Source organism: Podospora pseudocomata, chromosome 4 (assembly GCF_035222375.1).
Source record: "Podospora pseudocomata strain CBS 415.72m chromosome 4, whole genome shotgun sequence".
NCBI lineage: Eukaryota > Fungi > Ascomycota > Sordariomycetes > Sordariales > Podosporaceae > Podospora > Podospora pseudocomata.
The window spans coordinates 2,636,107-2,663,847 of NC_085888.1; the positions used below are offsets into that span (position 1 = coordinate 2,636,107).

Consider the following 27,741-nt stretch of genomic DNA (forward strand, 5'->3'; position numbering starts at 1 on the left):
CACACATAGACGGTCGGAATAAAGTGATGATCACAGAACTCTGAAAAGGCCCTTGACCAATGGCGGCTGGGGACCCGCGGAAGGAAGGCCATGTCCCCACATTCGGGCCATCTGAAGTGGATTTATTTCGCAAGTAGGGGGATACCAGGGGGATACCAGGGGGTGAAAATGGCGATGCAGAGATCTTTCCGGGGAACGAAAAAGAACCTCGCTCGGACTTTGGCCCTGGCAGTGGCCTCGCGGCCAATCCTTCTCCAAGCCGTCGGAAGGATGGCACGAGGTGCCGACGGTGTCCTGTTACAGATACAAGATTCGAGTATTTCCAGGTCTGCTCAAATGAAGTGTTTGAGGACATTCCCGACGGTGTTTGGCGGTGTGGATCAAGCCAGAGTGGAAAACGCCGTTGGGATTTTGGCTGAAACATTCGAGACTCTTTTTCGGGTGCCGCTACCGCCCAGCAGCTCAGAAGCTGCAACGACGGTACATACATACCTACGGCGAGTACATGTGCCGGATCAGCTGCACGTTGGCAGAAAGAGGGTACATTCTGGGCATGGTTGTGTTGGTTGTTGGGAGCACCAGAGACGGGGAGCAACACACGGAGTTTGGGGGTGACGACGCAGCCAATCGACTCGGAAAGATAGGACCGTGGACTGTGGATATGCGAGCGGACTTAACCATGCGATCAGGACCGTGTGTTGTTCATGTGCTGTGTTGTTGGCCATGGAGAGAGAGGGGCGCAGGAAAGACGTGGTTCAACCGGGAATCTCCATATCCTCAAGGACCAGAATCCCATTCCCAACTTGCGATTTGTTCGAGGTCACGAAGCTGCATGTAATTGGTGAGTGGAGGTGCGACGGAAAAACGATGGGTCAAAACGGGAATAAAAACTTTGACCAATTAGAGCCCCCAGTGTCTGTTAGGTCCGAGGGTTCATCTTCACTTCAAGGGTCTTCAGTGCGAGAGAGAGCACGTTCCATGTTTGAACATCACATCAACTTGGACTCGGCCGAATCCACGGTGAAGGACGACGACGACGTATCATCCAGGCCGAGAAGTTCTCGTTCAAAGGACCGCCCCCTCCCTCCCCCCCTTCAAACTTAACCGCAAACTTCCGAGGAACACAGGGGACAGAGATATCGTGCAGTGGTTCTGGGTCTTGTGAGTCCTTGTGTTCCAGAACCTGGTAACGTCTCCTCCAACTGTCCCAACGCCCAGTTCCACCTCTTTTCTCGACCAACAACCATTTCGGACTCGACCAACTGCATTCTGTTGGTATTTTCCCAGGTATATTATTATCTATACTTGACAAGTCGCACAGCATAGCAGACTGTGTTAAGGCCCTTTTCTACCCAACGAGTATCTTGGTGTCTATCAGATCTCATTTATCAGGCACCGTTTCCAGGAGCAGGAAACCATCCCAACATTGAACCGTTTTCTTAGCTTCCTTCACGCCCTTTTTTCATCCAAACCAGGATCGGCCTTTTTTCACCCACTTGCTGCACAGGCATGGCACAGGCGAAAATGGAAGACCCGATAGAATATCCCTGGAATCGTACGCCGGGCGGCAAGGCTTCAGCTCTGGTTCGGCGCCGTCGGCCCCCACAACTCGCTCACCTAAAACCGCTCCGCTTCGTCCGTTCTCGCTGTGCCGTTGGGTTATTTAAGCGGAAGGCCGAGCCCCGCTGTTCCGTGTGGAGTTTTCTCCGTAGGGTGGTTGTGCTTTTTGTGATACCTTTCCCAAATGGGTTTCTGCTCAGAGAGGCGAGCCCCTGGCCTGTATTTTTGGGCCGCAAGAATCGAAGATGGTCGTCGTGCTGCTTTTAAAACATTTGCGAGATGGGGAGGGGATGAGAAGGGAGCCGGTGTATCTCGGTATTCTCTTCTTCGGGCAGCAGGCTGGCTGGCAGAGACAAGATACCCAAATTCCTCCCCACTCTCTCTCCGATCAAATTCGGAATTTGACGTCCATCCCCACTTTTGAGGGTTGTCTACACTGGTGAAGCCTGCGCCGCAGCTTCTTTTTCGTTGCCGCCGGCGCCGGCCGAGGCTAGGCTTGGATGGGCAAATGTTCGTAAGGCTGGTTGGTGCATTCGCCCCACAACTTGAGGGTGGTATTCTGAACCGGGTGTTTTCGCACGTTCGTTGTGATTTTTGCAGGAGAGCCGGAGGGTGGTAGCTTTGCGAGATCAGGCGAAGGCCTGGTGCGAGAGGCGTAGCATAGCCGAGTGCCTACCTGGAGTTCTGAGTTGTGGGGCTTGAGAGAGAGAGAGAGAGACGGGATATAACTGGATTTAGAGGCATTCTCCAAGTGGACGTTTGTGCGCCGCGGGGAGCACGAGTCTGGGGTGTCCGGGGCGGTGGGTTGTTTGGTACAGTTGGCCGTTTTGGTAGGCTTTTTGGCGTCGGCATCATGATTGGGAGAACGCAAACTTTTGCGAGGTGGAAAAAGATGAATGATTGCGAATGTGGGATAGAAACGGTGAGTGTTGGATTTGTCAGAAATTGAATTGTCATCAACACAACACCATCGTCCATGACCACGATATCCACCATTTGTCAAATCCGGCAGAAATTCGGACTCTAGTCTCATTAAATGTCATCGTTCTTAACGCTAGTGTCCGCTTTTCCGCGCGGGCGGGTAGCCGTTGAGCTCCCCAACGACAAGGCAAAGAGGTAAGCACTGATGCAGAGAATGCTGACACAGTCAGCAGTTTAACTTGGACTTCTAGCTCCTCCGCCAAGATCCATCATCACTCATTGGGGGGAAAAAGTGTGGTATTTTAACAATTTTTGTTGATTCTTCAAAATGTGAGAAGACTTGCAATCCAAAATACTGATAAGAGGCTACAAGAAAAGAGCAACGTAGAAGTCGCTGCCACAAAAACGCTGCGGGCAAGCACGTGCTTTCCTCCCAGAAAACACCTCAAAAAGCAGAGAGTCCCTCCCAACCAGCCTGGCCCTGATGAATGCTGTCCCTGATATCCCCAAGTCCCTGAACCCCGTGAAAATGCCGATCAATTCGTTGCGTATGGGATGCCGACACCTCCTGAGAGTGGTGGCCTTTTCCCACCACGCCAGTACTGGCATAGTTGTACCGATAATCTGTTGTTGTGTGGTGATTGTTGTTTTTTATGTTGGCGGTTGCGTATATATGTGTTGTGTATATCCTTTGCCTTGAGGCGTCCCTCTCTTGTACCCCTATTTTCCCTTGTCCTTGGTGTCCAAACAATCTCCAAGCGAAACAAAAAAATCCATGCCTATTGCTGTGGACCATAACCAGGCGAGCCAGGCATGGACAGCGGCGTCTTCGGGTACTCGGTGTAGCTACCAGAGTCCGAGCAGGCCGCCGAGTGTTCGAGAGAGTGTGACAGAGGCGGAGTCTGTGTCAGGCACCCATCAGCAACGGTGATCTTCTTGAGAGTTTTTACGGGCCACGATGAAGGTTTTGAAAAGGAGGAAGATGTGGAGGAGGTGCAGTAGCTTGGTTCCGAGAGGCACTCACATTGGGGGTCAGATGCTCGAAGGGAGGAGGGTGGCCTCCGTGCATGGGCATCCCTGGGAAGAAGCCGTTGTTGTAGCTATCCAGGGCTTGCATGGATGGCAGAGAAATGGTGTTTGAGTACTCGGCGAGTGTTACGACTGGATCTTGGGGCATTTGGTGGAAGTTGTAGGGAGTGAACATCTCGTCGCTGGCAGGAGCAGGGTAGCCAGTCTGGTAGTAGGTGCCCACTGGGCTGGTGGATCGATCTCTGTCATCCTCGTAGCTGTGGCTGAAGAGGTACTGATCGTGCTGTCCATAGGATGGAGTTGTGAAGTGAGGAGCGACAACCTGTCTGCCGGTGGCAGGTGGCGATTGCTTCCGTGCCTTGGTCGCTGGGGCGCGCTTCGCAGGCTTGGGTGCTGGGCTTGTCTTCTCACTGCCGGGCGAGGGGGATTCGTCTGATACTCCGGCCTTGCGCTCCAGCTCTTCCATGCGCTTCTTCAACTTCTTGCCTGTACCCAGCTGTTTAGTGTTTGCACTTGGAGTGTCGTCCCATGAGGCTACGTACGATAGTTGCGCTGGGCAATGCGGTTCTGTATCCTCCTCCTCTCGGCAAGGTCTGAGATCTTGGTCCAGTCCTCGTCGGGGTTGGCTGAGGGGCTGAAGGCGCTGCTGGTACCGTGCGAGAATTGTCTTGCAGGCGCCATTGGGGCCTGCTGGTAATGGGTATATGTGTGCGGGTTGAGCTGGAACATGCTGGCCATGGTGAACGGCGTCTTGTAAAGCCAGGTAAGGTTTGGGATGAGAAGAAGTAAGGTGGTGAGGTGAGGTGAGATGAGAACCGTGTGCCAGATCCCGAGAGGATGGGACGAACTATATATCCAAGTTGGTGGGTGCGGCGTCAAACGTCTATCTCTACGTCGGAGGGAGGGGGAGATCAGTCTTTAAGAGCTGGCCCAAGAAGATTCACCAAGTCGAGGTACTCGCAAGCCCACATGCAGGGATTCCATGGATGGTCTACGGCAAATTGGCTGGTAAGTATCCTTGGACACTCTTGCTGGTTATTCTGCAGCCTGGTTGTGAGGTACCCGCTACAGACCCACCCGCAAGGATTCTTGGGTTCATGGGTCGTCGTGTCTTGGACCGGGGGTGAATATGGGGCCATGCATGGAACTGGGCGTGTTGGTTGTTGAAGATGTACCTGGGTACTTCGAGCATTTTCATGACCGTGGAGGTACGTACCCAAAGCCTGGTGTGGTGTTGCACACCCCCTCCTCTCCCCTTCCCTCCATTCCGTCCACTGGGCCGGTACTGAGCTCTGAGGTTGAGGAGAGGAAAGGCTTCATGGGACAGAGAAGCGCGGTTTGTTCCTAGCCTGGTGCTCATCTTGCAACCTAGGGATCCTGGACCACACTCGATACCTGAAGAAACACATTCACATGTAGAGAAACGAGAACCTGCAAGGGAGAAAGAAGAGGTTCAGCGGGGTCGTCCGCATGCCCGCTCCAGTTTACGAGGCACCTCAACAGCTGGGTGGAATGCAACGGGCACCAAGAGAGAAGAAACGGTGGAGTTTGAGCAATCACCCCCCTCTTCCCCCGTTTTCAGGCAGCCATAAATCTCTGTGTCGTGGGTTGGCGTGGGTAAAATTAGCCCTGATAGCGCATTTAGCCCAGTTGTGGTGGGTGGTTGCTGCAAAGGACCGCAAAAGCAGCGTCCAGGGTTATTTTCGGGGGCCTGGCGGTGAGTGGACCACCAATGACAAGCCAAGTGCCCTGTCCCTTGTCTTCCGAAAATGCTTCCCCTCAAACTCGCGTTCCTATTGGTCAAGATCCCGTCGCCGGTTGGCCCAAGCTCACGTCCCCGGATCTCTCCACCACCGTAGGGCTGGGTTGCTATGCGCTAGTCTCTTTTAGGGCAATCCTAAAGAGAAACAGCGATCTCAGTCAACATCCACCGGTCCTTCCCCGGAGACTTCAGATGTGGCAGTGACAAAAATGTCAAGTGAGGATGATTCAAATCTATCTAGCCTTGTAACTAGGCTCGCAGACTCGGTGGTTCTCTCATGAGTCCCTCGCCGACAACCCGGAGCTTCCTCTCGAACCCATCTCTGGGGGCGGCTTGCAGCCTCATGGTGCAGCTGGAGATCACACTGTCGTTTTGCGGCGCAAACCCTCGGTGACACAGGCCAGCTTCGAGAACAAATCTTGGCCCGTCTGTGCATATGTCGGGCCCGGTGGTTGCGTGATTGGGACCGATTCTCTGGCCCAGTGTCGAAGGGTGGTTTAGTCGATCTTCTTGTTTCTCGACTCTACAAGCTTCCAAGAAATGGCATTCAGTAATGAAGTCGCAGGATCTCGGGAGCATCGGGCTAGGTGAGGTGGCCGGTATCGCAGTGTTGCAACTGCTTGTTTTACATTTTACATTCTGAGGGTGAGGTTGACGGCCTCAGCGGGACTCACGTGCTTCATTGTGCTTGATAAGAGGCAGGCCCAGAAATAGAGTCCTGACAAAGCACCTTGTCGATCAGTGATTGGCTGACAGGAATGGGGGTAATTGGATTAAGGTTTTGTGTCTGGTGGCCTCTTGGCACATCCAGGTTAGTGGATGTGGCGTCCGTGCAGCCAGTCCTGATCGGCCGAATTCTGCTGCCTGGTTTTGAAGTGTCGATGGTCTCGACGGCAGACGGGTATCATCGTTTCAATCTTGCCCTGGCTCCATCACCAAGCTCTCTCCCGTCGCCCCGCAGTCAATCATCGCCGACGATTGATTTTCCTAAAGAGAACTAACCAGGGACCCGCATCGACCCCCGCTACAAAGTACTGTACATTAGTGTTTTTCCTCTTCGGCCCCCGCGCGTGCGGTCGTGATCAGTCATCGCCCTTTCAACCTTCGTCCTCACAGCCATTTGTTTGAGATCGTGTCCATCGTCCGATCATACTGCTTGGCCACTACGCTGGCCGGCGAGTCCACAACTCTTTTGATCCTTCGTTTTGGTCACGGCATCACAACTTGGAAGGCTGTCTGGGTCAAGTTTGGTGCTCCTTTCACCTGCAGTTTTCTGTCAAACCGCCTTTACAGAAGATTAAGCGTGGGAGGTCGTTGAAGAGACCCGCTATTTTCTGTACCATTATCCAATTAGGTTAAATGGCTCGTAAAATCGGGAGCATCCCCTAGCGGCGCAATCTCCCGCTTTTCCCAGAGCCTTGGCTTCACCTTCATCTTGGCATCTGTCTCGATGCCTAACCTTAAACCAGGGCCCTCAGCCTTGTGGTCGCCGAACCCCTATGCAGTTTGGAGTAGTGGCTGGCCAATTGTTTGCAAGGCGACGATGTTCAATGTGATGTTATTCACAATAGGATTCGGCAACCCTCGCGTCAGCTTGCTGACGGGCCTCGAGGTTGACGACTTTGCTACATCCTTGACGCTAGAGATCACAGGCACCCATATTTCCCTCCAGGAGGAACTCATCTCTCCCGATATAGCATCACATGGTTCCTTTACCGACGCCCGAGTGACAAGTCAAGCCGATCACCGACTCGACGGCTTCTTGGCCGGCTCCGAGTGTCTAGACATCCTGCTCAGTCCAGATGTGGAACACTTTCCAGAAAGGGAACTCGAGTCCAGACGTTTGGAATTCGGATCAGCCCCGTTGAAGTATCACAGGTCGGCCGCCGACCATTCCCGCTTGCCGATCGCTGCATTTCAATTGTTACTAGCCGTCCCCGCAAGATACCCTCCGACGCCACAGGATGCTTGTTTCAACAGTTCATGAGATGATTACAGCTTCATGCGGCCCTGTTTCCTGAGGGGAAAATGCAGGCCGGGAACGTACAGAACGCATGTCACAGATGGATATGATTGGAGGGCGCTCGAACCTCATGCTGAAGCTGTGCCACGCGGGGGAGGTAGCAACCCTCGTCCACTCGGCCGATTCCTATTGCTAATTTCTCCGGGGACTTGACTATAATGGTGCCTCAGTCGGGGACTACGCAGGGTCTCCTCTAGCGAGTAGTATCTCTTTTGCCTGAAGTATGGTTCTGCGGAGATGCCGTCCAATGCAAGGGCGATATCGAAGCTACCTACCTATTCTCAGCGACAGCAAACAGATATCAAGCCATCCAGCGAGACATGACTAAACTCAGACAATCTGGAACACATCCATCTGCAACATATGACACTGCAGCTTCAAAGATTTTGGCAGATAGCTCCCGAAAGTTCCCAAGATCTATGGCAAATGCTTCAGCGATGCTGTCGTAACATCTCCAGCTAGTGATGAAGAGCCTCTCTGTCTCCTAATGAGCTCAAGAAATTGGCAGGCACGACACATGTACGGGGTAATTCTGTGCTGACAGGTTACAGATCTCACCCAGGGTGTAGCCGTACGGCGGTGCAAGGGCGCGGTTAGGTCTCTCCACCGGCTTGGAACGGAAGCTCGTAGGGCTAGTAGAGAAAGTATCGTCCGTGTATCATTTTGACCGCTTTTCTGCCGTTGAATACTAAGAAGATACCTTCCCACGTTTCAGCTCCATATATAAAGTGCTGACCGCATCAGGCGTTTTCTCACCTGCCCACCAATACCTCCATTCGTCTGGAAAGCCACAGGGGCATCAATCTGTCTGACGCAAACCTATTTGTTGCGGACGTCTGTTTGGGATGAAGTAGGAGCAACGGTCGAGCCCCTTTTCGGCCAGTCACAACCTCAGACCGGTTGACATATCTCGAGTTGCGGCTTCGAGCAAGAGTCCCTGGCATTCTTGGCATTCTCGCAAAGCGATCCCAGGTTTTGAGAATTAGCCCAGTTACGTGGCCATCTTCTTATTCTCCTAGGCGACTGACTAACACGTTGCCTTGGACCATTTTCTTTCTCACCACGATGGGGACCTTTTCACATCATATCAACGAGCAGCCAATGCCTTCACTTGGATCGTATAAAACCTGGGCATTCCCACCGTCTCGACCGGACAGCCTCGTAAACCAGCCTGACAAAACGAGGCGGACTTTTTTTCTCGGGCGATATCACGGTTACAAGCGCACACGCACGTCACAACAAACGGGGACGGTTCAACCGCCCCCCGCAAGAGATTCACGAGGTCGAACGACCACCAGGGAAGGGTTACATACACCCTTTGTTGCACTAGGCGACTATTAGCGAGCGGACAAGAGCGGTTGTAACATCAACCACTAGGTAACCCCCAATCTCCAAATCTTGGACTCCGTAGCCCCCCGAAATGTGAGCTGTTCCTAAAGAAGGACCGAGAGCGACGTCTTCGAGGGACGGGCACAACAATTGGCTGTCGCACAAAGTAGCACTTTGCGCGGGGAGGGGGCTAGCTGCCGTTGGCTTGATTGTTGAAGTGCTTATGTCAGAATCTACTTTGCTGGGTCCGGAGGGGTACGGAGCAATAGGGAAACGTAGTAAGTGGTTTTGCGGCTCCAACACTAGTAGGGGACAAGAAAATCTTACGAACGGACGAACCATATTTGCCGAAGGTCTGTGGGTAGGGGGTGTTTTGGCGATCGCTTCATTGATGATAGGCACCTGAATTGTTAGGGTTGCAGTTTGGAGGGGTTGTTTTACGAGTGCTGATATCGGAGACGTACATGGTCGGTGGAAACGAGTTGGACTAACCGATGGTGTGGCAGAGCAGCCGTGTTGTTCATTAATCCCCACGCCATGGTATCATTGACCTCGTACTTTGACACGACTTCCTACCTGCTACCAACCATCGAAACGACAAAGGATACCTCGAAGCACCAAATCAGGAAAAGTGTACAAAAGAACGCCGGATGACGCGTCCAGAGTTCGTACAGACAAAAGTACTGAGCCATATCGGCATGTTTGAACCTTAGGACGTGGGCTAGATTTGGAATGGGGAGGTGACATTTTTCGCTAGGGCAGGGGGGTGGGGGTGTGTTGGTTGGGTTGGTGGAACGGAAACTCGCAGTAGCGCCGTGGGCGCTTCTTCTTGATGGAAGTATGGTTGTTACTGATGGAGGTGGCATGTCTTGAAACTATCAATGGCAGCAAATGCCCGCGCATAGGTTAGCTGTCATTGCTTCTGTTAAAGATAGAGGAGTGTCGATCAGTTTCTTAGATGGGAAAATAATAGGTAGCTAAGCATGCTTAAGGTAATTGGAACCGCTGGCACTATCTCCCCGCTCCCCCCCCCATCATTGCCACCAACTTCCACATAAGATACCTAGTTAGCTACCACCACCAACATCAACTTGAACATACACTACTGGCTTCAATCAACTTCCTGATATCTCTCCAAGAAAAAGGGGGCATTATGACTCGCTAACATAAAAACCCCTCAAACACCACCGTCCTAAAACAAGAAATTTCGTTGCCTATCATCAAGTGGAATTACCCACTCAAACGAGGCGCTCTTGTTCTTGGGTAAGGGTCGCTCCCAGAAATTAGCCCACTTCATCTCCTGGACTCTGGACCCCACTCAAGTTTGTTCACTAATCATGTGGAGAAAAAAAAAAACGGGAAACGGCCGCCAGGTTCAAACCGGTGGTTCGTGCGCCGGCCGTTAACTGTGGATCACCTAGGTCCCACCTTGGATTGGTAGCAGTCCAAAAATCTTGGCGACAAACCCTCCGCAGCTCTCTTATTGCGACAAATCAGAATGGGGGAGGGAAGGTCTGGTTTGGTATGGAGAAGGGTAGTATCCCGCCTTTATGCAGAGACAATGAGAGAGTGATATAAAAATGCGGCTATGTTCGGTAGCTAAATGTCTTAGTATTCATGGAAGGCTACTGGTCACGTTGGGTTTTGGAGTGGGTGGTTTTTTTTTTTTGGTTTTTTGTTAACCACTGGGTAGGTGAATTCATTAGGGGTGTATCCTGCGGTCTTTAGATCAGGCTAGTGTGTAAGGTCACCAGATCTTGACCATCATTTATCGAATGGTGTTTCTTGCCCCCAAGTTTCAGGTAAAGATCTTCAACCACCCCCTCGGGGACCATAGCGACTTTCCATCTGCTTTCCAAGTGGTGAAACTTTCTGCAGAAAAATAACAGCTGTGCCGCTGCCATCCCCGGATTGTTGATGCCTAGAGAGATGTGATATGAGACCTGCCCGCTCATGCATGGAAAATACACAAAGTGTTGATATCTTACTGGGAACCACGGAGCATGCATTTTGCTAGAACCAACTCCCCGTGATAGGCGGTAAGGCAAACCTCTAGATGGGTGACGTGCCAGCTATTTCAGGAGTTCAAGGAGGCCGTGGTGGGTGGTTCGGATAGTTGGGTTTGTCTCTCGTTGACGGTGAAATAGGGGTCTCGACCGGCCGAGGCACGGCGCATCGGCTGATGATCTGCAACAACCAAAGACTTGACACTCGACGCGTCCCTCCTCCCCATTGTGGATAGATGTTGGCGCCCTCCGACCGGTTTCGGATTGTTCAACAGACTGGTTCTGGCAGTCAGGGGTAACAACACCCCGTTTCCCGCTCAATGAAAAGGGGGTTGCGCCACCACAACCATCTCCAGGTCCCAGGTCTGCAAAGGTCTTGTTCCCGAAAGGATATGCTTATTGCCTGCAGCGGTTAAGGCTCTCTCGGGGGGTGGGAGGGGGTGGGTGAGTGCGTGTCAGCCGGAACCTGCTGCTTGGTGACGGCATCAGTCAGCATCTGCAGGGACTCGACCTCATGCAGATTTAATTGAACCCCAAGAAAGAAGCACAGTTTTCAGCCTTGAGGTTCATGGGGGAAATAGACGAAGAGGAAAGAAGAGGAAGTTCATAGTCCCGGCGGTGAACGTTACCGTAACAAGGCCGAACCACACGGGACAAGACAAGAGGATGACCCAAAGTTTCTGTCGTCCCAGCTTTGGGCGGCCGCTCCAGTTCATCTTGGGCCGAGATGTTGTTTACATGTGAGAGGCTATACCTTGCTCTGATATATGGTTGGCGGGAAAACGCCACAACCATCCTGTCGGGTGGACAAGACATCGACTTGACCGCAAGGCCATTGCTTCATACCAGCTCCAACGCCTTGCTGTCAGGTCTAGAAGTCATAACCCATCTCGAAAACAACCTCTGACTACTTGTCAGGCAAGATTTCCGTCGTGGGCCGGCTGTGCCAGAGTAACAGCTCAAAGTTCGTCGGCCCACGAGTCATCCGGTGAGTGAGTCGAGATGAATTATGTATTACTGATACATTTCCATACATAGCACCCAACGAAGCCCGTGATGGATGTTGCGGCCGCCGACGCTGCTATTCTTGAGCCTCATCATGTTGGGACCCACCGCTGTCCAGGCACCCGCATCGTCTCTTCGTCTGCTACCCAGTGACTGTGGTCCTCCGAAAGCCGTCACTTGACGCTAGTTACCCTACAATTCATTATCCATGTGACTGGAGGAAGCCGTTGAGGTTGGGGAAGGCGTGATATGATACTGCAGCAACCCTTCACGGGGACACCCGGCTGCCCGCGTTGACGGAAGGAAATCAAGCCAGACTCAAAGACGCCACTCCCTTGCCATCCACGAGTAACCGTCGAGAGCTTTAGTTAGAAGGGTGTATCGGTAATGGGATCGGTCAGCAAGACGACAATAACTAGAGTCCTCAACTCAGATTGTCGTCTGATAGACTTTGTTTAATGGGGCCGTCCGCATCAAAAGATACCACCAATCAGAACCTCTCGCTCGTGTAAATGAGCCAGGGCCAGAATCCAGTCCCATGTCCGTTTGGTCAAGCAAAAGAGGGCAAAATAGCCGCTTTCGGTAACCTCACCGCTTTTGAACCACAGCCAAACAATGCAGAAACGCCGCAATAACAAAGATAGCCCCACCGTTTTGGAAGATAACAATACCTACCGGAGGCTCCGAATTGCTAAAAGGCTTCGAAAAGACCCGACAAATACAAAATGTTGGAACCTCCCACAGGAAACGCAGATGTCTTAGCACATGAGAACGATGGCCTCATACCGAGGACTTTGATGGCAAGTATGAATAACGGAGGGGAGCATTGGGTTGGGGATGAGCGCACACCATCCGTGCAATCAGCACCCCACCCCCAAAACCGAGAATGTAGCGGTACCTCGACTGGGAACTGACAGCGGTTGCCCATCATGCCCATGCTCACACCTTCATAGGGCTGGGTGGCTTTGCCTCCTTCTCCACAAAACGAAGCTTGACGTGTAAGTTCTGCACTCCCCCACGACGCGGATGCACTTCCGCAACAAGTGTCTGGCAGCAGTATCAGTATTTGAAATCCACTCCGTGGCTGTTGATACTCCAAGGTGACTGAGGTCTGGCGGCCGAGTGCGGTTTGACTCGCCAGGACAACCGTTCTTCGGCGTTACATTGCTCGCCTGCTCCGCCGACCCAGAAGGCTCCCAGGGTTGATGCCCAGTTTGGGCTGTATTGGCGAACGGCTGGCGATAACAACGACGGAGGCGTCGAGCGCTCAGTAATTTACAGACAGCGAGGTGCAGATCTCGTTTGGACAGCGCAGTTTCCAACTTGATCTGGCATGCTTGACAGTGGTTTGGCGGTGTGGAAGAATACCGTGTTCCTCAAACGACTCGGATGTTCATGATGGAGGGTGGTGTTACATGAAGAACCGTGCATGAGTTGCATGAGAGGGTTGAGATGAAGTAACCAGTACCGCATGACAGGAACTGGATGCAAGAGGACCTTGCCAACGGGCCGACCTCCAGACAATTTACACATACGCTGAGGATGGATGCCAAGACGTACCTGACTGCCTCCTGTTAATCCCGTGTTCTAGCGTATCTTGTTGCCATTTCAAATGGAAATCCTCCTGCGTAAGGCTGTTAGCGCAAGCCAGTCGTATATCATTAGTATCATCACGTTCATGCTTATCATCATGAAGAGGCCATATCAAACTTGGTGATGGAATTTGAAATGGGCTGCAATGGGACCTTCTCGAGACCCGTGCAGCTGGTGAATTGATGCCTGGATGCAGGCCCAAATATCCAGTAACGCCCGAGGCGGTCAATGGCATCGGCAGCGTCATTAGAAGGTGGGTGTGCCTGTCTACCGTCGGGCGGTTGTGATGGTGCAGTTGAACTGACCTCTGGGAGCATATCCGGCGCGCAACACCATGCTAAGAAGCTTCCACCACCGAGGAACCGGAGCGCTGGGGCCAATCATATGGCCAGGAAGAACGACTTCTGTGCCTCTCCCGCTTTCCCGTCCTCACAGCTCTCGTACCCGATCCCTCGGAAGGGCGGCGTCAGGCCCTCGCACCTCCCCGTGAAGCAGCACACCAGGACGCAGTTATCACTAATCCCAAGCCATGGACCAAGAACCCCCCTGGTTGCGTTGGTTTTGAGCGCATTTCGTAGTGTGATAGAGCGACAGACTGGCCATCCAGAGCCGGGTATTGCGGTGACTGGAGACCGGTGTTCTTGTTTTGAGTCCCAGAAAGCAAAGAGCTGCATCAATAACTCAAACGCCACGAGAGGGGAGAGCGGCGTCTATTGCGTGGGACAGGATATGAAGTGCCTGTGCAACAGCTTGTGAAACGTGATACCAGGAGAGGGTGTCGTCGGCAGTTCTTGATGGGCCATGGTTCTGGACGGAATAATGCGAGCCTTGGCTGTGGCAACTGGCAATATTCTGGAGCGCTTGAACACATCGCACAAGCGGGCGTTTTTGTGTGACCTTCATTGAAGGCAAGCGCCGTGAGGGACCGCGTCTACCCCGCCGCTGGTGAACTTGTCCGAATCCCCGATGGCCACGCACCCGGCAGAAAGTCGGCCGAGCACCTAGGGCAGAGTGCTTTTCGTGCCAAAGGGGGTGTTGATGGACAGTCAGGGTAGTCCCGTATCTCGACGAGTCGTAGGGCCGAACAGCTGTCCAGGGTCGTTCGTGGGTAAATTAGCAAGCGAATATTTCGGTGGTACTCGTGGGGATGTTGAACCTGTGACAGAGACAGGGCAGAGCTGTATCAAAGGCCGAGGGTTAGGCGGCTGCTTGGCAACAGCGAGGCTCAGGCGGACCACGGGGCTGGAGCTGCACAGCTCTGGCTCTGTTGATGTCGATGGGAGATCGCAGACAGAGAAGCGGGCGTCGCATGTCGCAGTGCAGGTTGCAGTCTGCATTGGCGTTTCCCCAGAGGGGCGCAGCATCTTTTGCAATTCCCGCCTGTTCTGGGTGCGCCAGCACCAACGTCCACCAAGAAAGAGCGGGATTCCAGCAGAAGGGGCGGAGAGACAGGGGTCCAAGGCCCCCTTGTCCATCGCTGCAGAATGCGGCACGCCCAGTGCCAGCGCCAGCGGGGTGGGGCACGCCAAGGGCCCGCTGCTTCCCGCGTCCCAATGTCTTAGCCCTCGACACCTTTCTTGGGTGTTCTTGGAATATCCTGAGGTCTTTTTGAAACTTCCCAATCAGGAAAACATATTCGAATTAGGCAAAGTGCGGCTTGACCCCTCGGTCACCAAAAAGGGTCTTGTTCAGAGTTGCCATAACGGACTGTCTGCAAGGGCGCTTTGAAGACCACCAGGGATCACAGCCCGTACCCTCCGAACAACCAAGCAACAATCCAAGCCATCTCCGAATGCGCAATCCTGACGACGACGACCACCACCACCATTTCGGACTACTATCCCCGCTGATCACGCACCCTCACGTCAACATGGCTGGCGGGAATTACGTGCACATGGCTGCTGCCCCTCGCCCGGCCCCGCGGCGCCCGCTCTGTCCCGTTTGCCGAGAAGGATGTGATATCAAAGTCACAGCCACCAATCTGATATTCGAGCACCCCGCAGCTACCGGAACCTCTGTGTAACCCCCTCCGAGCCCATCCATGCCATCTTCGCCGTATTCCCCCGCCAGTTGTTATCACCATCACCACCATCACCACCATCACCATGATGAGGTTGGTGATGAATTGCTCCTAGACCGCCGGATGTTTCCATCAGGGAGGGACGGAAGCAGGCGACTAGTTTCCGATGTCAGGGCCCCTTTGCCGATGATTATCATGGTGCCCCTCCTACAAAGCAACATTTCGACCAATGTTCCAAAAGTACAAGTTGGCGTCGAGGCTGGTGTTACACATGCACATGAACAGCCCGGTCTCACAGAATCAGGCTGTTGGGTCCCAAGGGCGCACACGCGGCATGGAGTTTTGCAACCGTTATCTCCAGATTGACTGGCACTCTCGCTCCAAGGGCCCATGTGCTACGGCTTTGTGATCCGAAGCGGACCTTTCTCCGAACACTTGTCCTACACCTTTTCTCCCTTCTTGGTCCTTCACGCTCCCATTGCTCCCCTTGGGTATGGTGGTGACGCCACGTGCGGACTACTCGGACTTGAACAACTGGAATAGAAGCTCCGCTCCCACCTCGGAGTAAGTTGACACGGAGACTTGTCGGATTCGGCTGGATTCGTGCTTTATGACTTGATCTGGCAGCGCGAGCTGGAAACATGAGGCTGGACATCACGAGGAGAACAACATTCTATATATCCTCAAAGATGGACTTTTAACAAAAATGAGGTAAGAATCCCATATATCTATCTATCTATCTATCTGATGATAACGTAAGACCCAACGCAGTGGAACGCCAACCCCAAGTTTTCTCACAGTCAGAACCCAATCTTATCTTGATCTCCCCATCAGCTCAGCTGAAGAAGGCAGAGCAGAAATGATTTGGGGGCAGAACGTCAAGTCGGTATGGGGGTAAGGTAAGGTGTGCAACGGTGTAGTTCGGTCGGAAAAGCGGCTGAAAGAAGAGGAGGAGAAGCCCCCAAAATTCGCCGATGGATCGCAGATTCGCAGCCCCCAACCGTAAAAGTGTAACCAAATGGACACAACGTCCTTCCGTGCACCTACTCTGAGCTCCCAAGCATCCTGTTCGCTGGCTCGCAACTTGTTCTCCCAGGGCTGTCTCGTTCGTCCGCTCGCTGTCAAGATGTTATTTTCCATGACAGTCTCGGAAGTTATGACCAAGTTTTCGGGTACATCAACAGCATTACATCACAACTTGCTCTCTCAGCTTCAATCTGCAGTGACCCAGGCCACGAGAACTGAGAACTGGCCCGCTGGAGGGCACGACACAGGGCTGAGTCGCTGTTGTGGTAGGTAGGGAGTTTTTGGATCCCGCATGGGTTTACGGAGAAAGAGAGATAAAAGTGCTGGCAGTAAGGAGCCTGCAGGTTAATATATGCGGTGTTACTGCCCACCGTTTTGTTGCTCTTTGGTTTCCCGGGAGTGGGTGATTATAGTCTTGTGACAGGCTCAGTGGGGGATGTAACCAACCCAGCTTGATGGGCAGACAGAGACGGTTCGGTTCGAGTTGAGTCACGGCGTCCCTTATGGAGGAATGGGCAAATGTCAAGTTGCGGTGAGGCGGGCGTTTTGGCGATGGGGTTTGGGGACTGGATGAGGCTGTGTGGAGAAGCGAGGAGAGCCGCGTGATGAGGTTCTTGCGAAGCAGTTGGGGAAGGCTTGGTAAGTTGGCATTTGGGGAGTGTCGTAAAGGTCGGGAATGCTAGATGGCTGTGGTGTTTTGACGCGGGGTTGGGGTTGTGTAACTAGATTGGCGAAATGAGTCCGTGACCAGGCTCGAGATGACAACGGCATTGCTTTAGAGATTTGGGCAGGGAAGGTTAGGCAACGCAGAGTCTCGGGCTGGTTGGAGGGTGCTTTGCAGGAGGAAACGTTACTTGCTTGGGGGGATGGTGCTGAAAATAGGGAGTTAATTTGAGTAAGGCTGCTGTTGGGAGTATAGTTGCTCTGTTAAGAAAGTGCATAAGGGGGGTAAGTTCGGTGAGGCCACACAAGCTTGTGGTATGAATTCTATCAATACAAGAAGACAAAGACCGTTTTACCCTACGACACAAGATTGACGAGCAGGTAAGGTGGCGGAGGAACCATGATATTATATGCAGGCGACCTTGTATTCTACGCTTTGGCTCGCACTTTCATCAGTCATCACGTCTTAAATGATGTTGATGTATGAAGTCGGTGCCGTAAGCTTACGACAAGCGTTCTGAGCCCCTGATATGGCACCTGGCTCTGAGGAGCGCGTCATCAAATTGAAGACATGGCATACTTCCCTAAGTTAAGTCGAGAAGATAGAAGTAATGTATCTCAGTTATGTATCTATCCTTTAATCTGCTCTTCATGATCCTTTTTCTGTGTTTGTGAATATTGCTCTTTCTACCGCTTGCGAGACTACGATCCTTTGAGCTCAGAAGCGATATTGGACTTCAGTACCATGCTCACTTGATCCTATCATCTGGGGCTTCACCTAGCTCCCATTTTGTGTCAGTCCCCCCTTTAACACTATCCAGTTCCCTATATCCAGAATCTACACTCATTTCCACATATTTGTTCTCATCCTCGTGAGCATTATGTTGTCCTCCAACTCCCGGTTTAATATCTTCCTCAATAATATCAAGCCTAGATGATACCTCCAATTCCCTATACTCAGAATCTTCACTCATTTCTGTGTGTGTTGAAACCACATCCATTTCCTTAGCCTGCGCTTCGGTATCGAGCTCAACTCTAGGCGCAGCCTGACCAGATATCTCCCATATCGAGCTTCCGTCAGTTGCCCACGCTGATCTCCAGTCTAGCTCTGGTTCTTCATCTAGGCCCATGTCCCAATTTGTTGGCGTTTGAGTTTTGAGATATGCTCTTGTTCGCTGTCGCGACGATTTGAAGATTTGAAGTGAGACTAGAAAGGCGATGAGAAGTACCCCGGCTGCGGAACCCAGAATGGCGCCTGTCAATTGTGATGTGTTTAAACTTGAGCCCCCAGGCTCAACAGTCAGGTCAGGTGGGCCGGTGCTCTCTTTATTGGTAGATTCCGAGCTAGCTGCAGTGGTAATGGGTGCGGTGGCTGTATTTGCTGGCCTTGAGGTGGCTGTCGCGAAACCGATGCCAGAGCTGTAAGCTGTGGCTGTCCAGGGCTGTGTGGATGGGGTCAATTGACAATATCGGAAGTAGTCTCTGAATATATGCTGCAAAGATTCCTCTGCAGTTCCGGGATCGAACTCAAAGGTGCACGAGTCGCATTTGGAATAGTAAAGTTGATAGAGAGTGCTCAAATCGGGAGTGCACAATCGATCTCCGCCCAATGTTAAGTGCTGGAATGCGGTTTCTATGAAGCGTGAATGTTAGATAATACTCGATGGAGACACTTAGAGGCCGAGTCTTTGCATACCACAAACTGCCCAGCATTCCGGTGGGAGTAGATTCTGAATTTCTGAGTTGATGCGTGGTGAAATCATTTTCTCCCTCGGTCTTCATGATGGGAAATGATCTTTGTCAGGGGGTGCACTCTTGGCCATAACTTCCTTACTGGAGTATTTAGCAAAGTGCAAGGACTGCAGAGACAACTGAGATGATGGGAACAGATTTTTGATCCCAACATAATAATGCCATTGAGTCTGGGATTTGTCATACACTGTCAGCTGATGTGGTCTGGTTAGGCACCTATTTAGGGAAGTTTGAGGTCACAATCGCAATAGCAACGACTCTCAGCCATGTACTCTTTATATTAACATTGTGGGGGCGGGAGATATCACGTCTCTTCTGCCTCGCTATCTCCCTTACATCTCTCCAAACTTTGCGCAGCTTCGTTTCGAACCAGCCTAGCTAGATGAAACCTTTAGCTGCCTATAACCAGGTCCCTGCTCATCTCAAAACGAACTTGCTTCCGCTTTTCATCAGGAGCTCGCCTCTTCCCCCTGGCTGGCCTGGGGTTTTCTTGTCTTCGATCTTGTCCAGAAATCACCTCTAACTCTTCATATCCAGACCTTTCACTCAGTTCGGTGCGTGGAAACATCACCTCCATCTCGCAAGCCCCCGGTTCAATATCCATCTCGATTCTAGGTGCCGGGGGGTCGTCTAATTCGTTGATAGAGATTCCATTCATTTTCTGTGTCCCTTGAGATTCTATTTTCTTCAAAGCCTCCTCTTTCTTGCTGAGCTGTGATGCTCGTCGACGGTAGCCTGCCAGCTTCCAACACGCCAGTGCAGCCAGCAACAGAACAAAAACGGTTCCGGCACCAGATATTATTCCTATGAGTTGCAGAGAGGAAAGATGACCGCTACCAAGATCTTGGTTGTCACTCCCTTGATGGTTGTCGATCTGTTCATTATCAACAGCGTGAGTAGGGGGGTTGTCTTCACTTGTTGTTTTCCAGTCGGAGGTCGTTGCTGTTGTTGATGTTGTTGCAGGGTACGTGGTGGTGCTCAAAGCTGTCTCGGTCGGTAATTGAACAATGAATGGGGGCGAGTCGGGTACTGGCTGGGAAAGATTGCAGTACTTCAATGATTCATCAAAGATTGCCTTCAGTCCCGGGTCTGGATCATTTAGGTTGTATTTGAAAGCTGTTCCAGCCCAGCAACCGTCGGCTGAACAATATCTGCAGGCTCCGACGTTACAGTATATTCTGTCTTGGCCCAAAACACAAACATGACATTGTTTGTAATGGAACTCAAATTGAGTGGTTGAGTTGCACAGTTCAGGAGTGTTTCTGTTTTTTCGGACGAGCTCATGGGCAGTGCCTGGTTGATTTCAGTCGGGTAAATACATTGAAGAGAATGATACAGAGAGGCAACCAAAGACGTACCGCATTCTTTCCAGCAAGATGTAGGGAATATCGCGTGGATATCAGGGTCGAGTCCGCGACTCATTTTGAGGGCGACACAGAGGTGCACCACTCAATTTTCAACTGCCGAGATGTCCTTAGAAGAATCTATTGGGGATTTTATAGCTTGACATGGAAGAAGCTAAGAATCTAGAGTAAGTAGTGAGTTCATGCATAGGTACTTTGCAGCTGAATAAGGTAGCATCTTCATAACAAGGCTCCCAGGCTGCCACTAAAACAGTGAGGGTGATACTGCACGTCAAGTGGGACAGATGGGGGCCAAACCAACGACCACGAACCGTTTAGACATCTGGGACAGATACTGTCTCAAAAAGTGAGTTCATGCAAGTACCTAAGGTAGGTAACAACCAACCTGGCGACCAAGGGCTGGCATATCCACCACTGAGTGTTGTAAATAGGCCAACGTCTCTACCTAGATTTGCAGAGGCCGAGTCTTGGCTGTTTGAGCAAGTCCAAGCCAATGAAGCCCCTGAACGCAATTCTTAAGGCCCTACCTGATCCAAAACTCACACTAGAAGAGGTCCTTTGTGCCCTGATGCTGACCGCACCATAAAACATGAATCCCCCCTTTCCCACTCTCCTTTCCCCCCCAAACCACCAGCTCAACAAGATATCCTAACCTTTCAGCCACGTCAAGTCACACTTCAAATGCCTGCTGACTTCCATTTCAACGAGTGCACAAGTCGAGGCAGTCCCAATCAGGGAAGAAAAGAAAAAGCCTGGGTGTAAGTCAGGTTCTGATGGAGTCCTAGGCCCACGGTGGGCCCAGCCCAAAAAAACCCACCAAAAGAGACTGGAACACATACAACACCAGGGATTCCCCAGTGGTCACCCACCTGAGTACTAATCTGGCGATCAGCTGCTTGACTCGGGCAGAGCGGACGGGATGCCGTATTTTCAGCTGTCTATGGTCGTATGTGCTTGTGCTCATCAGATTCCTCAACTATATAGCAACATTGTACTGTTGTCTCCCCATCCAACACCCCTCTGCCACACATTAAGATGACATTCTCTCCCTCTTTTTACACCCTCTCTGTCTCACTAGAATGTGTCTGACTATCGTATCCCCTTGCCACAAATACCCAGTGTGCCGACTGACCGAGCATCAGACTCATACCAAACACCCTCGGCACGCGGGTCTCCTTCTAGCTATGAGTCTGATCCATCTCCCGGCGTGAACAGCGCGGGGTTGGTAAGAGAGTTGCCAGTGACACCCTCGAACGCGCTGTTGCTGCTGCTCTTTTGGTTCGGCGGCCAAAGTACAGCCTACTGTGTGTAAGAAGCAGGGCGACTCCAGCTAGTGAGCCGGCTACGGCGTTGGGTTGAGGAGTTGGCTTGTTTTGGGCTTCGGAGGATTGTGGGGTACTGCCTGGTCGAAGGGCCAGAAGTCATGAGTCCCTTACCTATATCCGGGCATGTAGGTTGAGGTAGGCAGGGGTGTAATGGTCTGATGTACCCTAGCTTGCAACCTCTTGGAACAAAAACGTGTAGTATTTGTGAGTGAAATACCTTTCATGAATATTTATCTTCTGATGCCGTAGACACACTACACACTCATAGCCATCATAATCCCAAAGCTAGCTCTAAAAAGCTCTTCCTGACTTTCTATGCCCCCATACCCCAGCCCTTATATTAACAAATAAGGAAAATGTATATATCTGAAAAAGAAAAAAGAAAACCAAAACGTGATGGTATCTGGCTGTAGCACAATGAAACAACAATTGAAAAGAAATCCCCCCTGCCCATATGTCCAATAACTCCCCACCTTCATCTACCCCACCTCTTTAACCTCTCTAAGAACACCATATCTTCGGCCACCTCCACTCCCCCCCCTGCCACCACTTCTTCACCTTCTTATTCTCATACCCCTCCTCCCTAACATTATGCCTCCCCACCACCGTCAAGAAAACCTGATCCAGCGTCGTGGGGCTGACACTGTAGTGCTCCACCCCCAACAGATCCCTATTATCCTCCAGCAACACTACCAGCCTCCCCACGGCCGAGTTCTGACTCAGATCCCCTCCCGTCCTGGGGTCCTTCTCCCCGGACACAACCGCCGAGGCGGGAACCTTGAACCTCATCTGTCCGTGGTACGTCTTCTCTTCCACCTCCGCCCCCTCGCCAAACTGCTCAACGACCCACTGTCTAATCTTCAGAATCTGAGACTCAGGCGTGTGAGGCGCCCCCTTGCAGACAAGGTGCACATGGATGAGATCCCCAAACTTGTTCCGGAGATGTTCAATGCTTCCCATGGCGAGCATCCTCTTGGCGAGGATCCCCGCCCTCCCGGCTAGAGCGTCCGCTTCCTCCATCGAGTGGGTCGTCAACAAAATCGAACGGCCCGGGACGGTGGCAGCAAGGGTGCGCCACATGATTCTCTTCGCGGCGGCGTCAAGACCGGAGGAGGGCTCATCGAGGAGGATGACAGAGGGGTTACCCATGAGAGCAATACCAAGAGACAGCTTGCGCTTGTTACCACCTGACAAAGCGTGGGCTTGGCGGTCGCGGAAGAGTTGCAGGCCTACTGCGTCGATGACGGCAGAGACTTGAGCGTCGATGTCGCTGATGCCACGGACGCGAGCGTAGAAGCGGAGGTGCTCGGCTACCGTCATTTGGTCGATAGCGTCGAATTGAGGGCAGACGCCGAGGTGGCGGCGGGCGGCGGAGAGTTGCTGCGTTACCGAGGCGTCTTCGACAAAGACGTCGCCGCCGGAAGCACCGCCGGAGGGTTTGATGTCACCGCGGATGACGGAGATGGTGGTGGATTTACCTGCTCCGTTGGGGCCAAGAAGAGCAAAGACTTCGCCGTGGGGGACACCAAAGGTGACATTGTCGACCGCGGTGTTGGAGCCGAAGGACTTGGTGAGGTTGATGACGCGGAGGCCGTCGGTGATCTTGGTGTTACCACCGGTGGCCGAGGACTTGACACGGACGAGTTCGTTGGCGACTTCTTCATCCGACATGGCAGCTGCTTCATCGGGGTTGGCGGCCTTGGGCTTGGAACGGAAGAGGAGCTTGCGGAGGCTGAACCCAGCGCTGCCACCGTCTGCCCAGACGAGGATGAGGAAGAGGACAATAATCTGGATGACGAGGTAGAGGATAGGACCGCCGTATTGAAGGATACCGCCGGGGTAAGAGGCCAGGGCATCACCATCGCAGGCTGTAGAGAACAGGTTCATGGCGAGGAACAGCGCACGAGTGAGCGATATGATCGGTGCCAACACTGCCAGAGCAAAGTGGACAATGATCAACAGCTTGTCGACCTGTTGAACCGGTGCATAAGTGATAACCGACATGTAACCAAACAGGTAGACAATGAACATCACGAGCTGGCCAGCGGCGGTAAAGGCGTAGGCTGACAGCTGGTTGGCGCTGAAGAGCGAGATATTGTATGCCAACTGAGTCGAAGCCAGACCATACAGAACGAAGATCAGGAACACATAGCCAAGGTGATACCAAAGGCTATTGGCGAGAGCTGCCCACAAGATGATGCTCAGGACGGCGCCAGCGATAACGATGATGAAGTCGAAACCGGTGTAGGCGAGCCACAAGGGAAGAGGTCTAACACCGTTGGAGTACTGAAGGCCGCGGACGTTTCTTCGTCTCTCAAGATTCGGATAAAGGGCAAAGAAGCCCGGGTAGGCGCACAAAGCCAAGCCGACATACACCAAGACCTGAAGAGAGTTTCCGGTGCTGGGAGTGAAAGGGCGGTCGAAGACGGTGTAGGAAGAGGCAATGCTCGAGTTGGTCAGCAGCATGTTCATGATCCATTGGCCAAACCAGGCGTTGATCACCTCAGGACCGTTACCCTTGTACGCGAGAGTTGGAGGAGTGTTGTCGTCACCAAGCCAGATAGCGGTAGGGGTGATATTCTTGCGGAACTGAAGCACCGCATTGTTGAACTCATCAAGAGTGTCAACCAAGGTAATGTTGTTGAAAAGATCCATCGGGTTGTTTTGTCTCTTGACAATGATACCATCGCTGCTTCCAGTGCTGCCATTACCTTCCAAGCCCTGTGACGCCATAAAGATTGGGGCCAACAGATTGATCAACGTAGACTGCGAGAACTTGTCCGAAGGCCCAGCAACCATCCAAAAGTCAAAGTCACTGCCAAAGATATTCACAGCTTCCTGGCGAGACGACAGCTCGTCCGCGCTGCACCCAGCAGGCTCTTGACCCTTCACAAACAACATAACCAACCCAGCCGCAGCAACCGGAATGATAAAAGCAGCAATCGAAGGGAACCAATTCCCTTTGAAAACCGTGCACCTCTTCAAAAACAACACCCAAGTCTGCTTCAAGAACCCAATCGGCTTCCCATCCATCAACTCCAGCCCGTTACCCTTCACAGCTGTCTTGACATCACCAACCGGCACAGTCTCCGACTTCTCATCCTCCGTCGAGCTCAAGACACCCCTATTCTCAATCGGCACCCCACCGCCCTCAGCCTGAACCTCCTCCGCAAGCTGCAAAAACACATCCTCAATCGTGGGCCCAGAAAACCGATAATCCGTAATCCCTGCCGCTTCCAGCTCCTTGATCGTCTTGGCCGCCAAAGCCGAAGTAGCCGCAACATAAGCCGCCTCTTCCTGAGTGGCCTTCTTGGTAACACCCTCCACCTCCGGAAGCAGCGGAATGAGCTTGTTGTTGTTGATATGAATCCTGTAGCCGCCACCCTTGCGATCCTTGAGCTCAACCGATGTGCCACTTGCGCGGAGGTTGCCCTTGGACATGACAGCGATGTAATCAGCCAGCAAATCAGCTTCATCCAAGAAGTGCGTCGTCAGAATCATGGTGCGCCTTCCACGCTCGGCAAGGAGAATATCCCATATTTTCCTGCGAGACAGAGGGTCCAAACCGGAAGAGACTTCATCCACGCAGCAGACGGCGCTGCCACCAGTAAGCATCATTCCGAGTTGCAACTTGCGTTTCTGACCACCGGACAGAGTTTTTGACTGGGCCTTGATTTTTTGTTCGAGATCGACTCCGATGACAAGCTGGCGAATTTCTTCCTTGGAGGCGTGGTTCTTGGGCGACTTGAGCCGGTTGAAGATGCGAATGTGTTCCTCGACAGTGAGCTCATCCCAGAGCACGTTCTTCTGAGGAGCGATACCGAGACCGCCGGTGCCGTCAATGGTGATCTTTCCGCTGGTGGCCTTGTTGATACCAGCGATGGTGTCGAGGGTCGTAGACTTGCCACTGCCGTTGGCGCCGAGAAGGGCGACGATCTGGCCCCGACTGACCGAGAGGGAGAGCTTGTTAACTGCGACGACTGGCGGCTTGGGCTTGGAGATGAACGAGAACAGGCGTCGCAGAGGGCCGGGGTTGTAGACCTTGGTGAACTCTTCCAGCTGAACCGCGCAGTCGGGACCGAGATCGCCCCTGTTCTTGTCTCCAATGACGATGTTCCTCCCACTCGAAGAGGTACCATGAAGCCATCTTTCCACCATGGCGCCCAGAAAAGGGTAAACGATGATCTGAACCGCGAGAAAGATAAACAGCACAATACCGGGAACATTCCAGGGACTATCCGGCGCCGTCTTCAACAAATCCGTCGAAATCTGCTTCTCCTGAAACCTCGCCATCAGCGTGATAAAGTAAGTAAAGTTGCAAGGCGCAAACAGCAAGCTCAAGGCAACCACCGGCCCCGTTCCCGGCCTGGTGATAACCTGAGCAATAACTGCCAGCAAAATCGCCATAATCGTCACCGATACTCCGCTCAACTGCGACTTCTTGAAGAAACTCGCCCCCAGCACCGAAAACGACGCCAGTGCCAACCCCGACAGGATGAAGAAGAACAACACAACCAAAATGCTCGTGTTGCTAAACACCCCCCTCCCTAAAATGATACAACTGATGACCCACCCCGGCAAATACAGCAGCGAAAACGCAATATGGTACGAGAAGATCCTCGCCGCCTGCGCCTGCCACCTTCTGGGGGTAGCCATCATCGCCTCCACAAGCGTACTCATCCCCGTCTCCCTCTCCGTCGCAATAAAACCCGTCATCTGATACACCACCCCGATCAACGCAGCAATAAATGTCACCCCCAAAAAGTTGATAATCGCGCTCTGGTAAAACACCCTAATCCTCTCCGCCCTCTCCTCCGTCGTCTGGCTGGTAAACTGATACTCCTCCACATCCTCAGGCAACTCATTCCCCCGACCAGAGTTCCCCCTAGAAATAACCTCATCCACCGCCCGCTGAAGCGGCAGCATGTAAATCTGCCCATCATTCCTATCACTCTCAGCATTGATCCTAAATTGCCCCAGCGCACTGTCAAGACTGATGGTGTAATTCCACAGCCCGTTCCCATCCCCCTCCTCCGGACTCCCCTTGAAGCTCACAGCCGCGAAACACTCCGTCACGCCCCTCAAACTGCTCCGGCATATCCCGTCGACATCTTCGTCCCTCTCCAAAATGGTAACATTCTTCCCCGCTCGTTCAGCAACCCCAGCCAGCTCATCAATCACACGCTCAATTTCCCCCCCCGTGTGGCCGTTATTAACAAAAATAACATTCGGCCTCCCCGTCGAGGCCTCGAGAGCATTCTGGAAAGAACGGATCGGGCGCGCAGGGGAGATGCCAAAGACTGCGCTGGGGACGAATAAATTCCGTGCGAACGAGAGGAAGGACACCAAAATGATGGGGAGAACAAACGCCTGGACGACGGTAGCCAACGGGTGCCGGCCGAGGAGGATGAGCCAGTTTTTGCGGGTGAGGGTCCAGGTTTGGCGGAGGAGCGCCATTGCGGCGGCGGCGATGGACACGCCCTCTAAAAAGAGAGGAGCTTGTGTTCAACGGTCGGCCGGTTCGGTCGGTGATTGTCGTGAACCGTTTACTACTGTCGAACTGTCTCGGCTTGCGCCGCGCGCTACAGCATGCACACGTCCCGGGAGTCTGGTCGCGCGTTAAACTCAATTGAAGAATTGCTCGCGCGGGGAAAAGTGAAACGTTGACTTGACAATCCCGCCGGTTCTGTCTATCAAAACTGTCACCTGAAGAAAACAAATAAAAGAACGTCGATCTCGATCAAATTAATAGAATGAAAGAGATAAAAAGTCCAACAACAAGCCTCGGCGCATCGCCCACCCTTTAACAAAGAAGGGGGGGGGGCGTCATCTCGAATATGTACGAGCGGAATACGCAAGCAAACACCTTTTGAATCCGAACCCGACTGACGTCCCATTCCCACCCCTGAAAGCTGGAAGCCTTGTGAACCAATTGGGGCTTAGACTCCTTGGCTGACACCTTGCGAGCCACGCTAAACAGCCTTGGCTGAACCCCACGTTTTTTAATTCTCTCTCCCGATCGGGATTTGGAAAGATCTCTCGGTGACATTGATTTAACCATAAAACGACTTTGTTTGCGTCATCAATATATTAGACAGTAGAATGCCAGCAGGAAACACTTCATAAGCTGAAATGCCCTCGACAGCTTTGAAACAGCTTGCTGGAAATGAGTGTTCCTGAAGGGTTATCTCAACCAAGAACTTTTATCGTTACACGATCTCTGTGCGCGCCAAGCCACACACCCCGATCGCATCTCCCTTTTTTGTCATCTCCAAGACCCAAGACTTCGACAAGCCCTTGGCCAACAACAACAAACACCGACAATTCCTCCACGTTCGCCGAGTCTCTGATTCCACATGCACA

General features: G+C 52.5%; 4 protein-coding genes across 4 annotated transcripts; all 4 read right to left on the reverse strand.

Moving 5' to 3' along the window:
* Positions 1 to 2,746: 2,746 nt before the first annotated feature.
* On the reverse strand, positions 2,747 to 4,248 carry QC762_407250 (uncharacterized protein; the record flags this gene model as incomplete). Its single annotated transcript, XM_062890185.1, has 3 exons — positions 2,747 to 3,383; positions 3,506 to 3,996; positions 4,053 to 4,248. The coding sequence occupies 3 exons, from the start codon at positions 4,246 to 4,248 to the stop codon at positions 3,261 to 3,263; spliced, it is 810 nt and encodes a 269-aa protein (XP_062743782.1). The 3' UTR covers positions 2,747 to 3,260.
* Positions 4,249 to 4,357: 109 nt separating this feature from the next.
* On the reverse strand, positions 4,358 to 4,906 carry QC762_0069430 (uncharacterized protein; the record flags this gene model as incomplete). The annotated part of the gene is made up of 2 exons (XM_062883726.1): positions 4,727 to 4,906; positions 4,358 to 4,393 (listed from the first exon to the last, which is right to left on the reverse strand). The coding sequence occupies exons 1-2, from the start codon at positions 4,868 to 4,870 to the stop codon at positions 4,358 to 4,360; spliced, it is 180 nt and encodes a 59-aa protein (XP_062743783.1). The 5' UTR covers positions 4,871 to 4,906.
* Positions 4,907 to 18,950: 14,044 nt separating this feature from the next.
* QC762_407241 (uncharacterized protein) lies at positions 18,951 to 20,411 on the reverse strand. Its single transcript, XM_062890184.1, has 2 exons — positions 20,048 to 20,411; positions 18,951 to 19,982 (listed from the first exon to the last, which is right to left on the reverse strand). The coding sequence occupies exons 1-2, from the start codon at positions 20,109 to 20,111 to the stop codon at positions 19,081 to 19,083; spliced, it is 966 nt and encodes a 321-aa protein (XP_062743784.1). The 5' UTR covers positions 20,112 to 20,411; the 3' UTR covers positions 18,951 to 19,080.
* Positions 20,412 to 21,879: 1,468 nt separating this feature from the next.
* On the reverse strand, positions 21,880 to 26,835 carry QC762_407230 (uncharacterized protein; the record flags this gene model as incomplete). Its single annotated transcript, XM_062890183.1, has 1 exon — positions 21,880 to 26,835. The coding sequence occupies one exon, from the start codon at positions 26,833 to 26,835 to the stop codon at positions 21,880 to 21,882; it is 4,956 nt and encodes a 1,651-aa protein (XP_062743785.1).
* Positions 26,836 to 27,741: the final 906 nt, after the last annotated feature.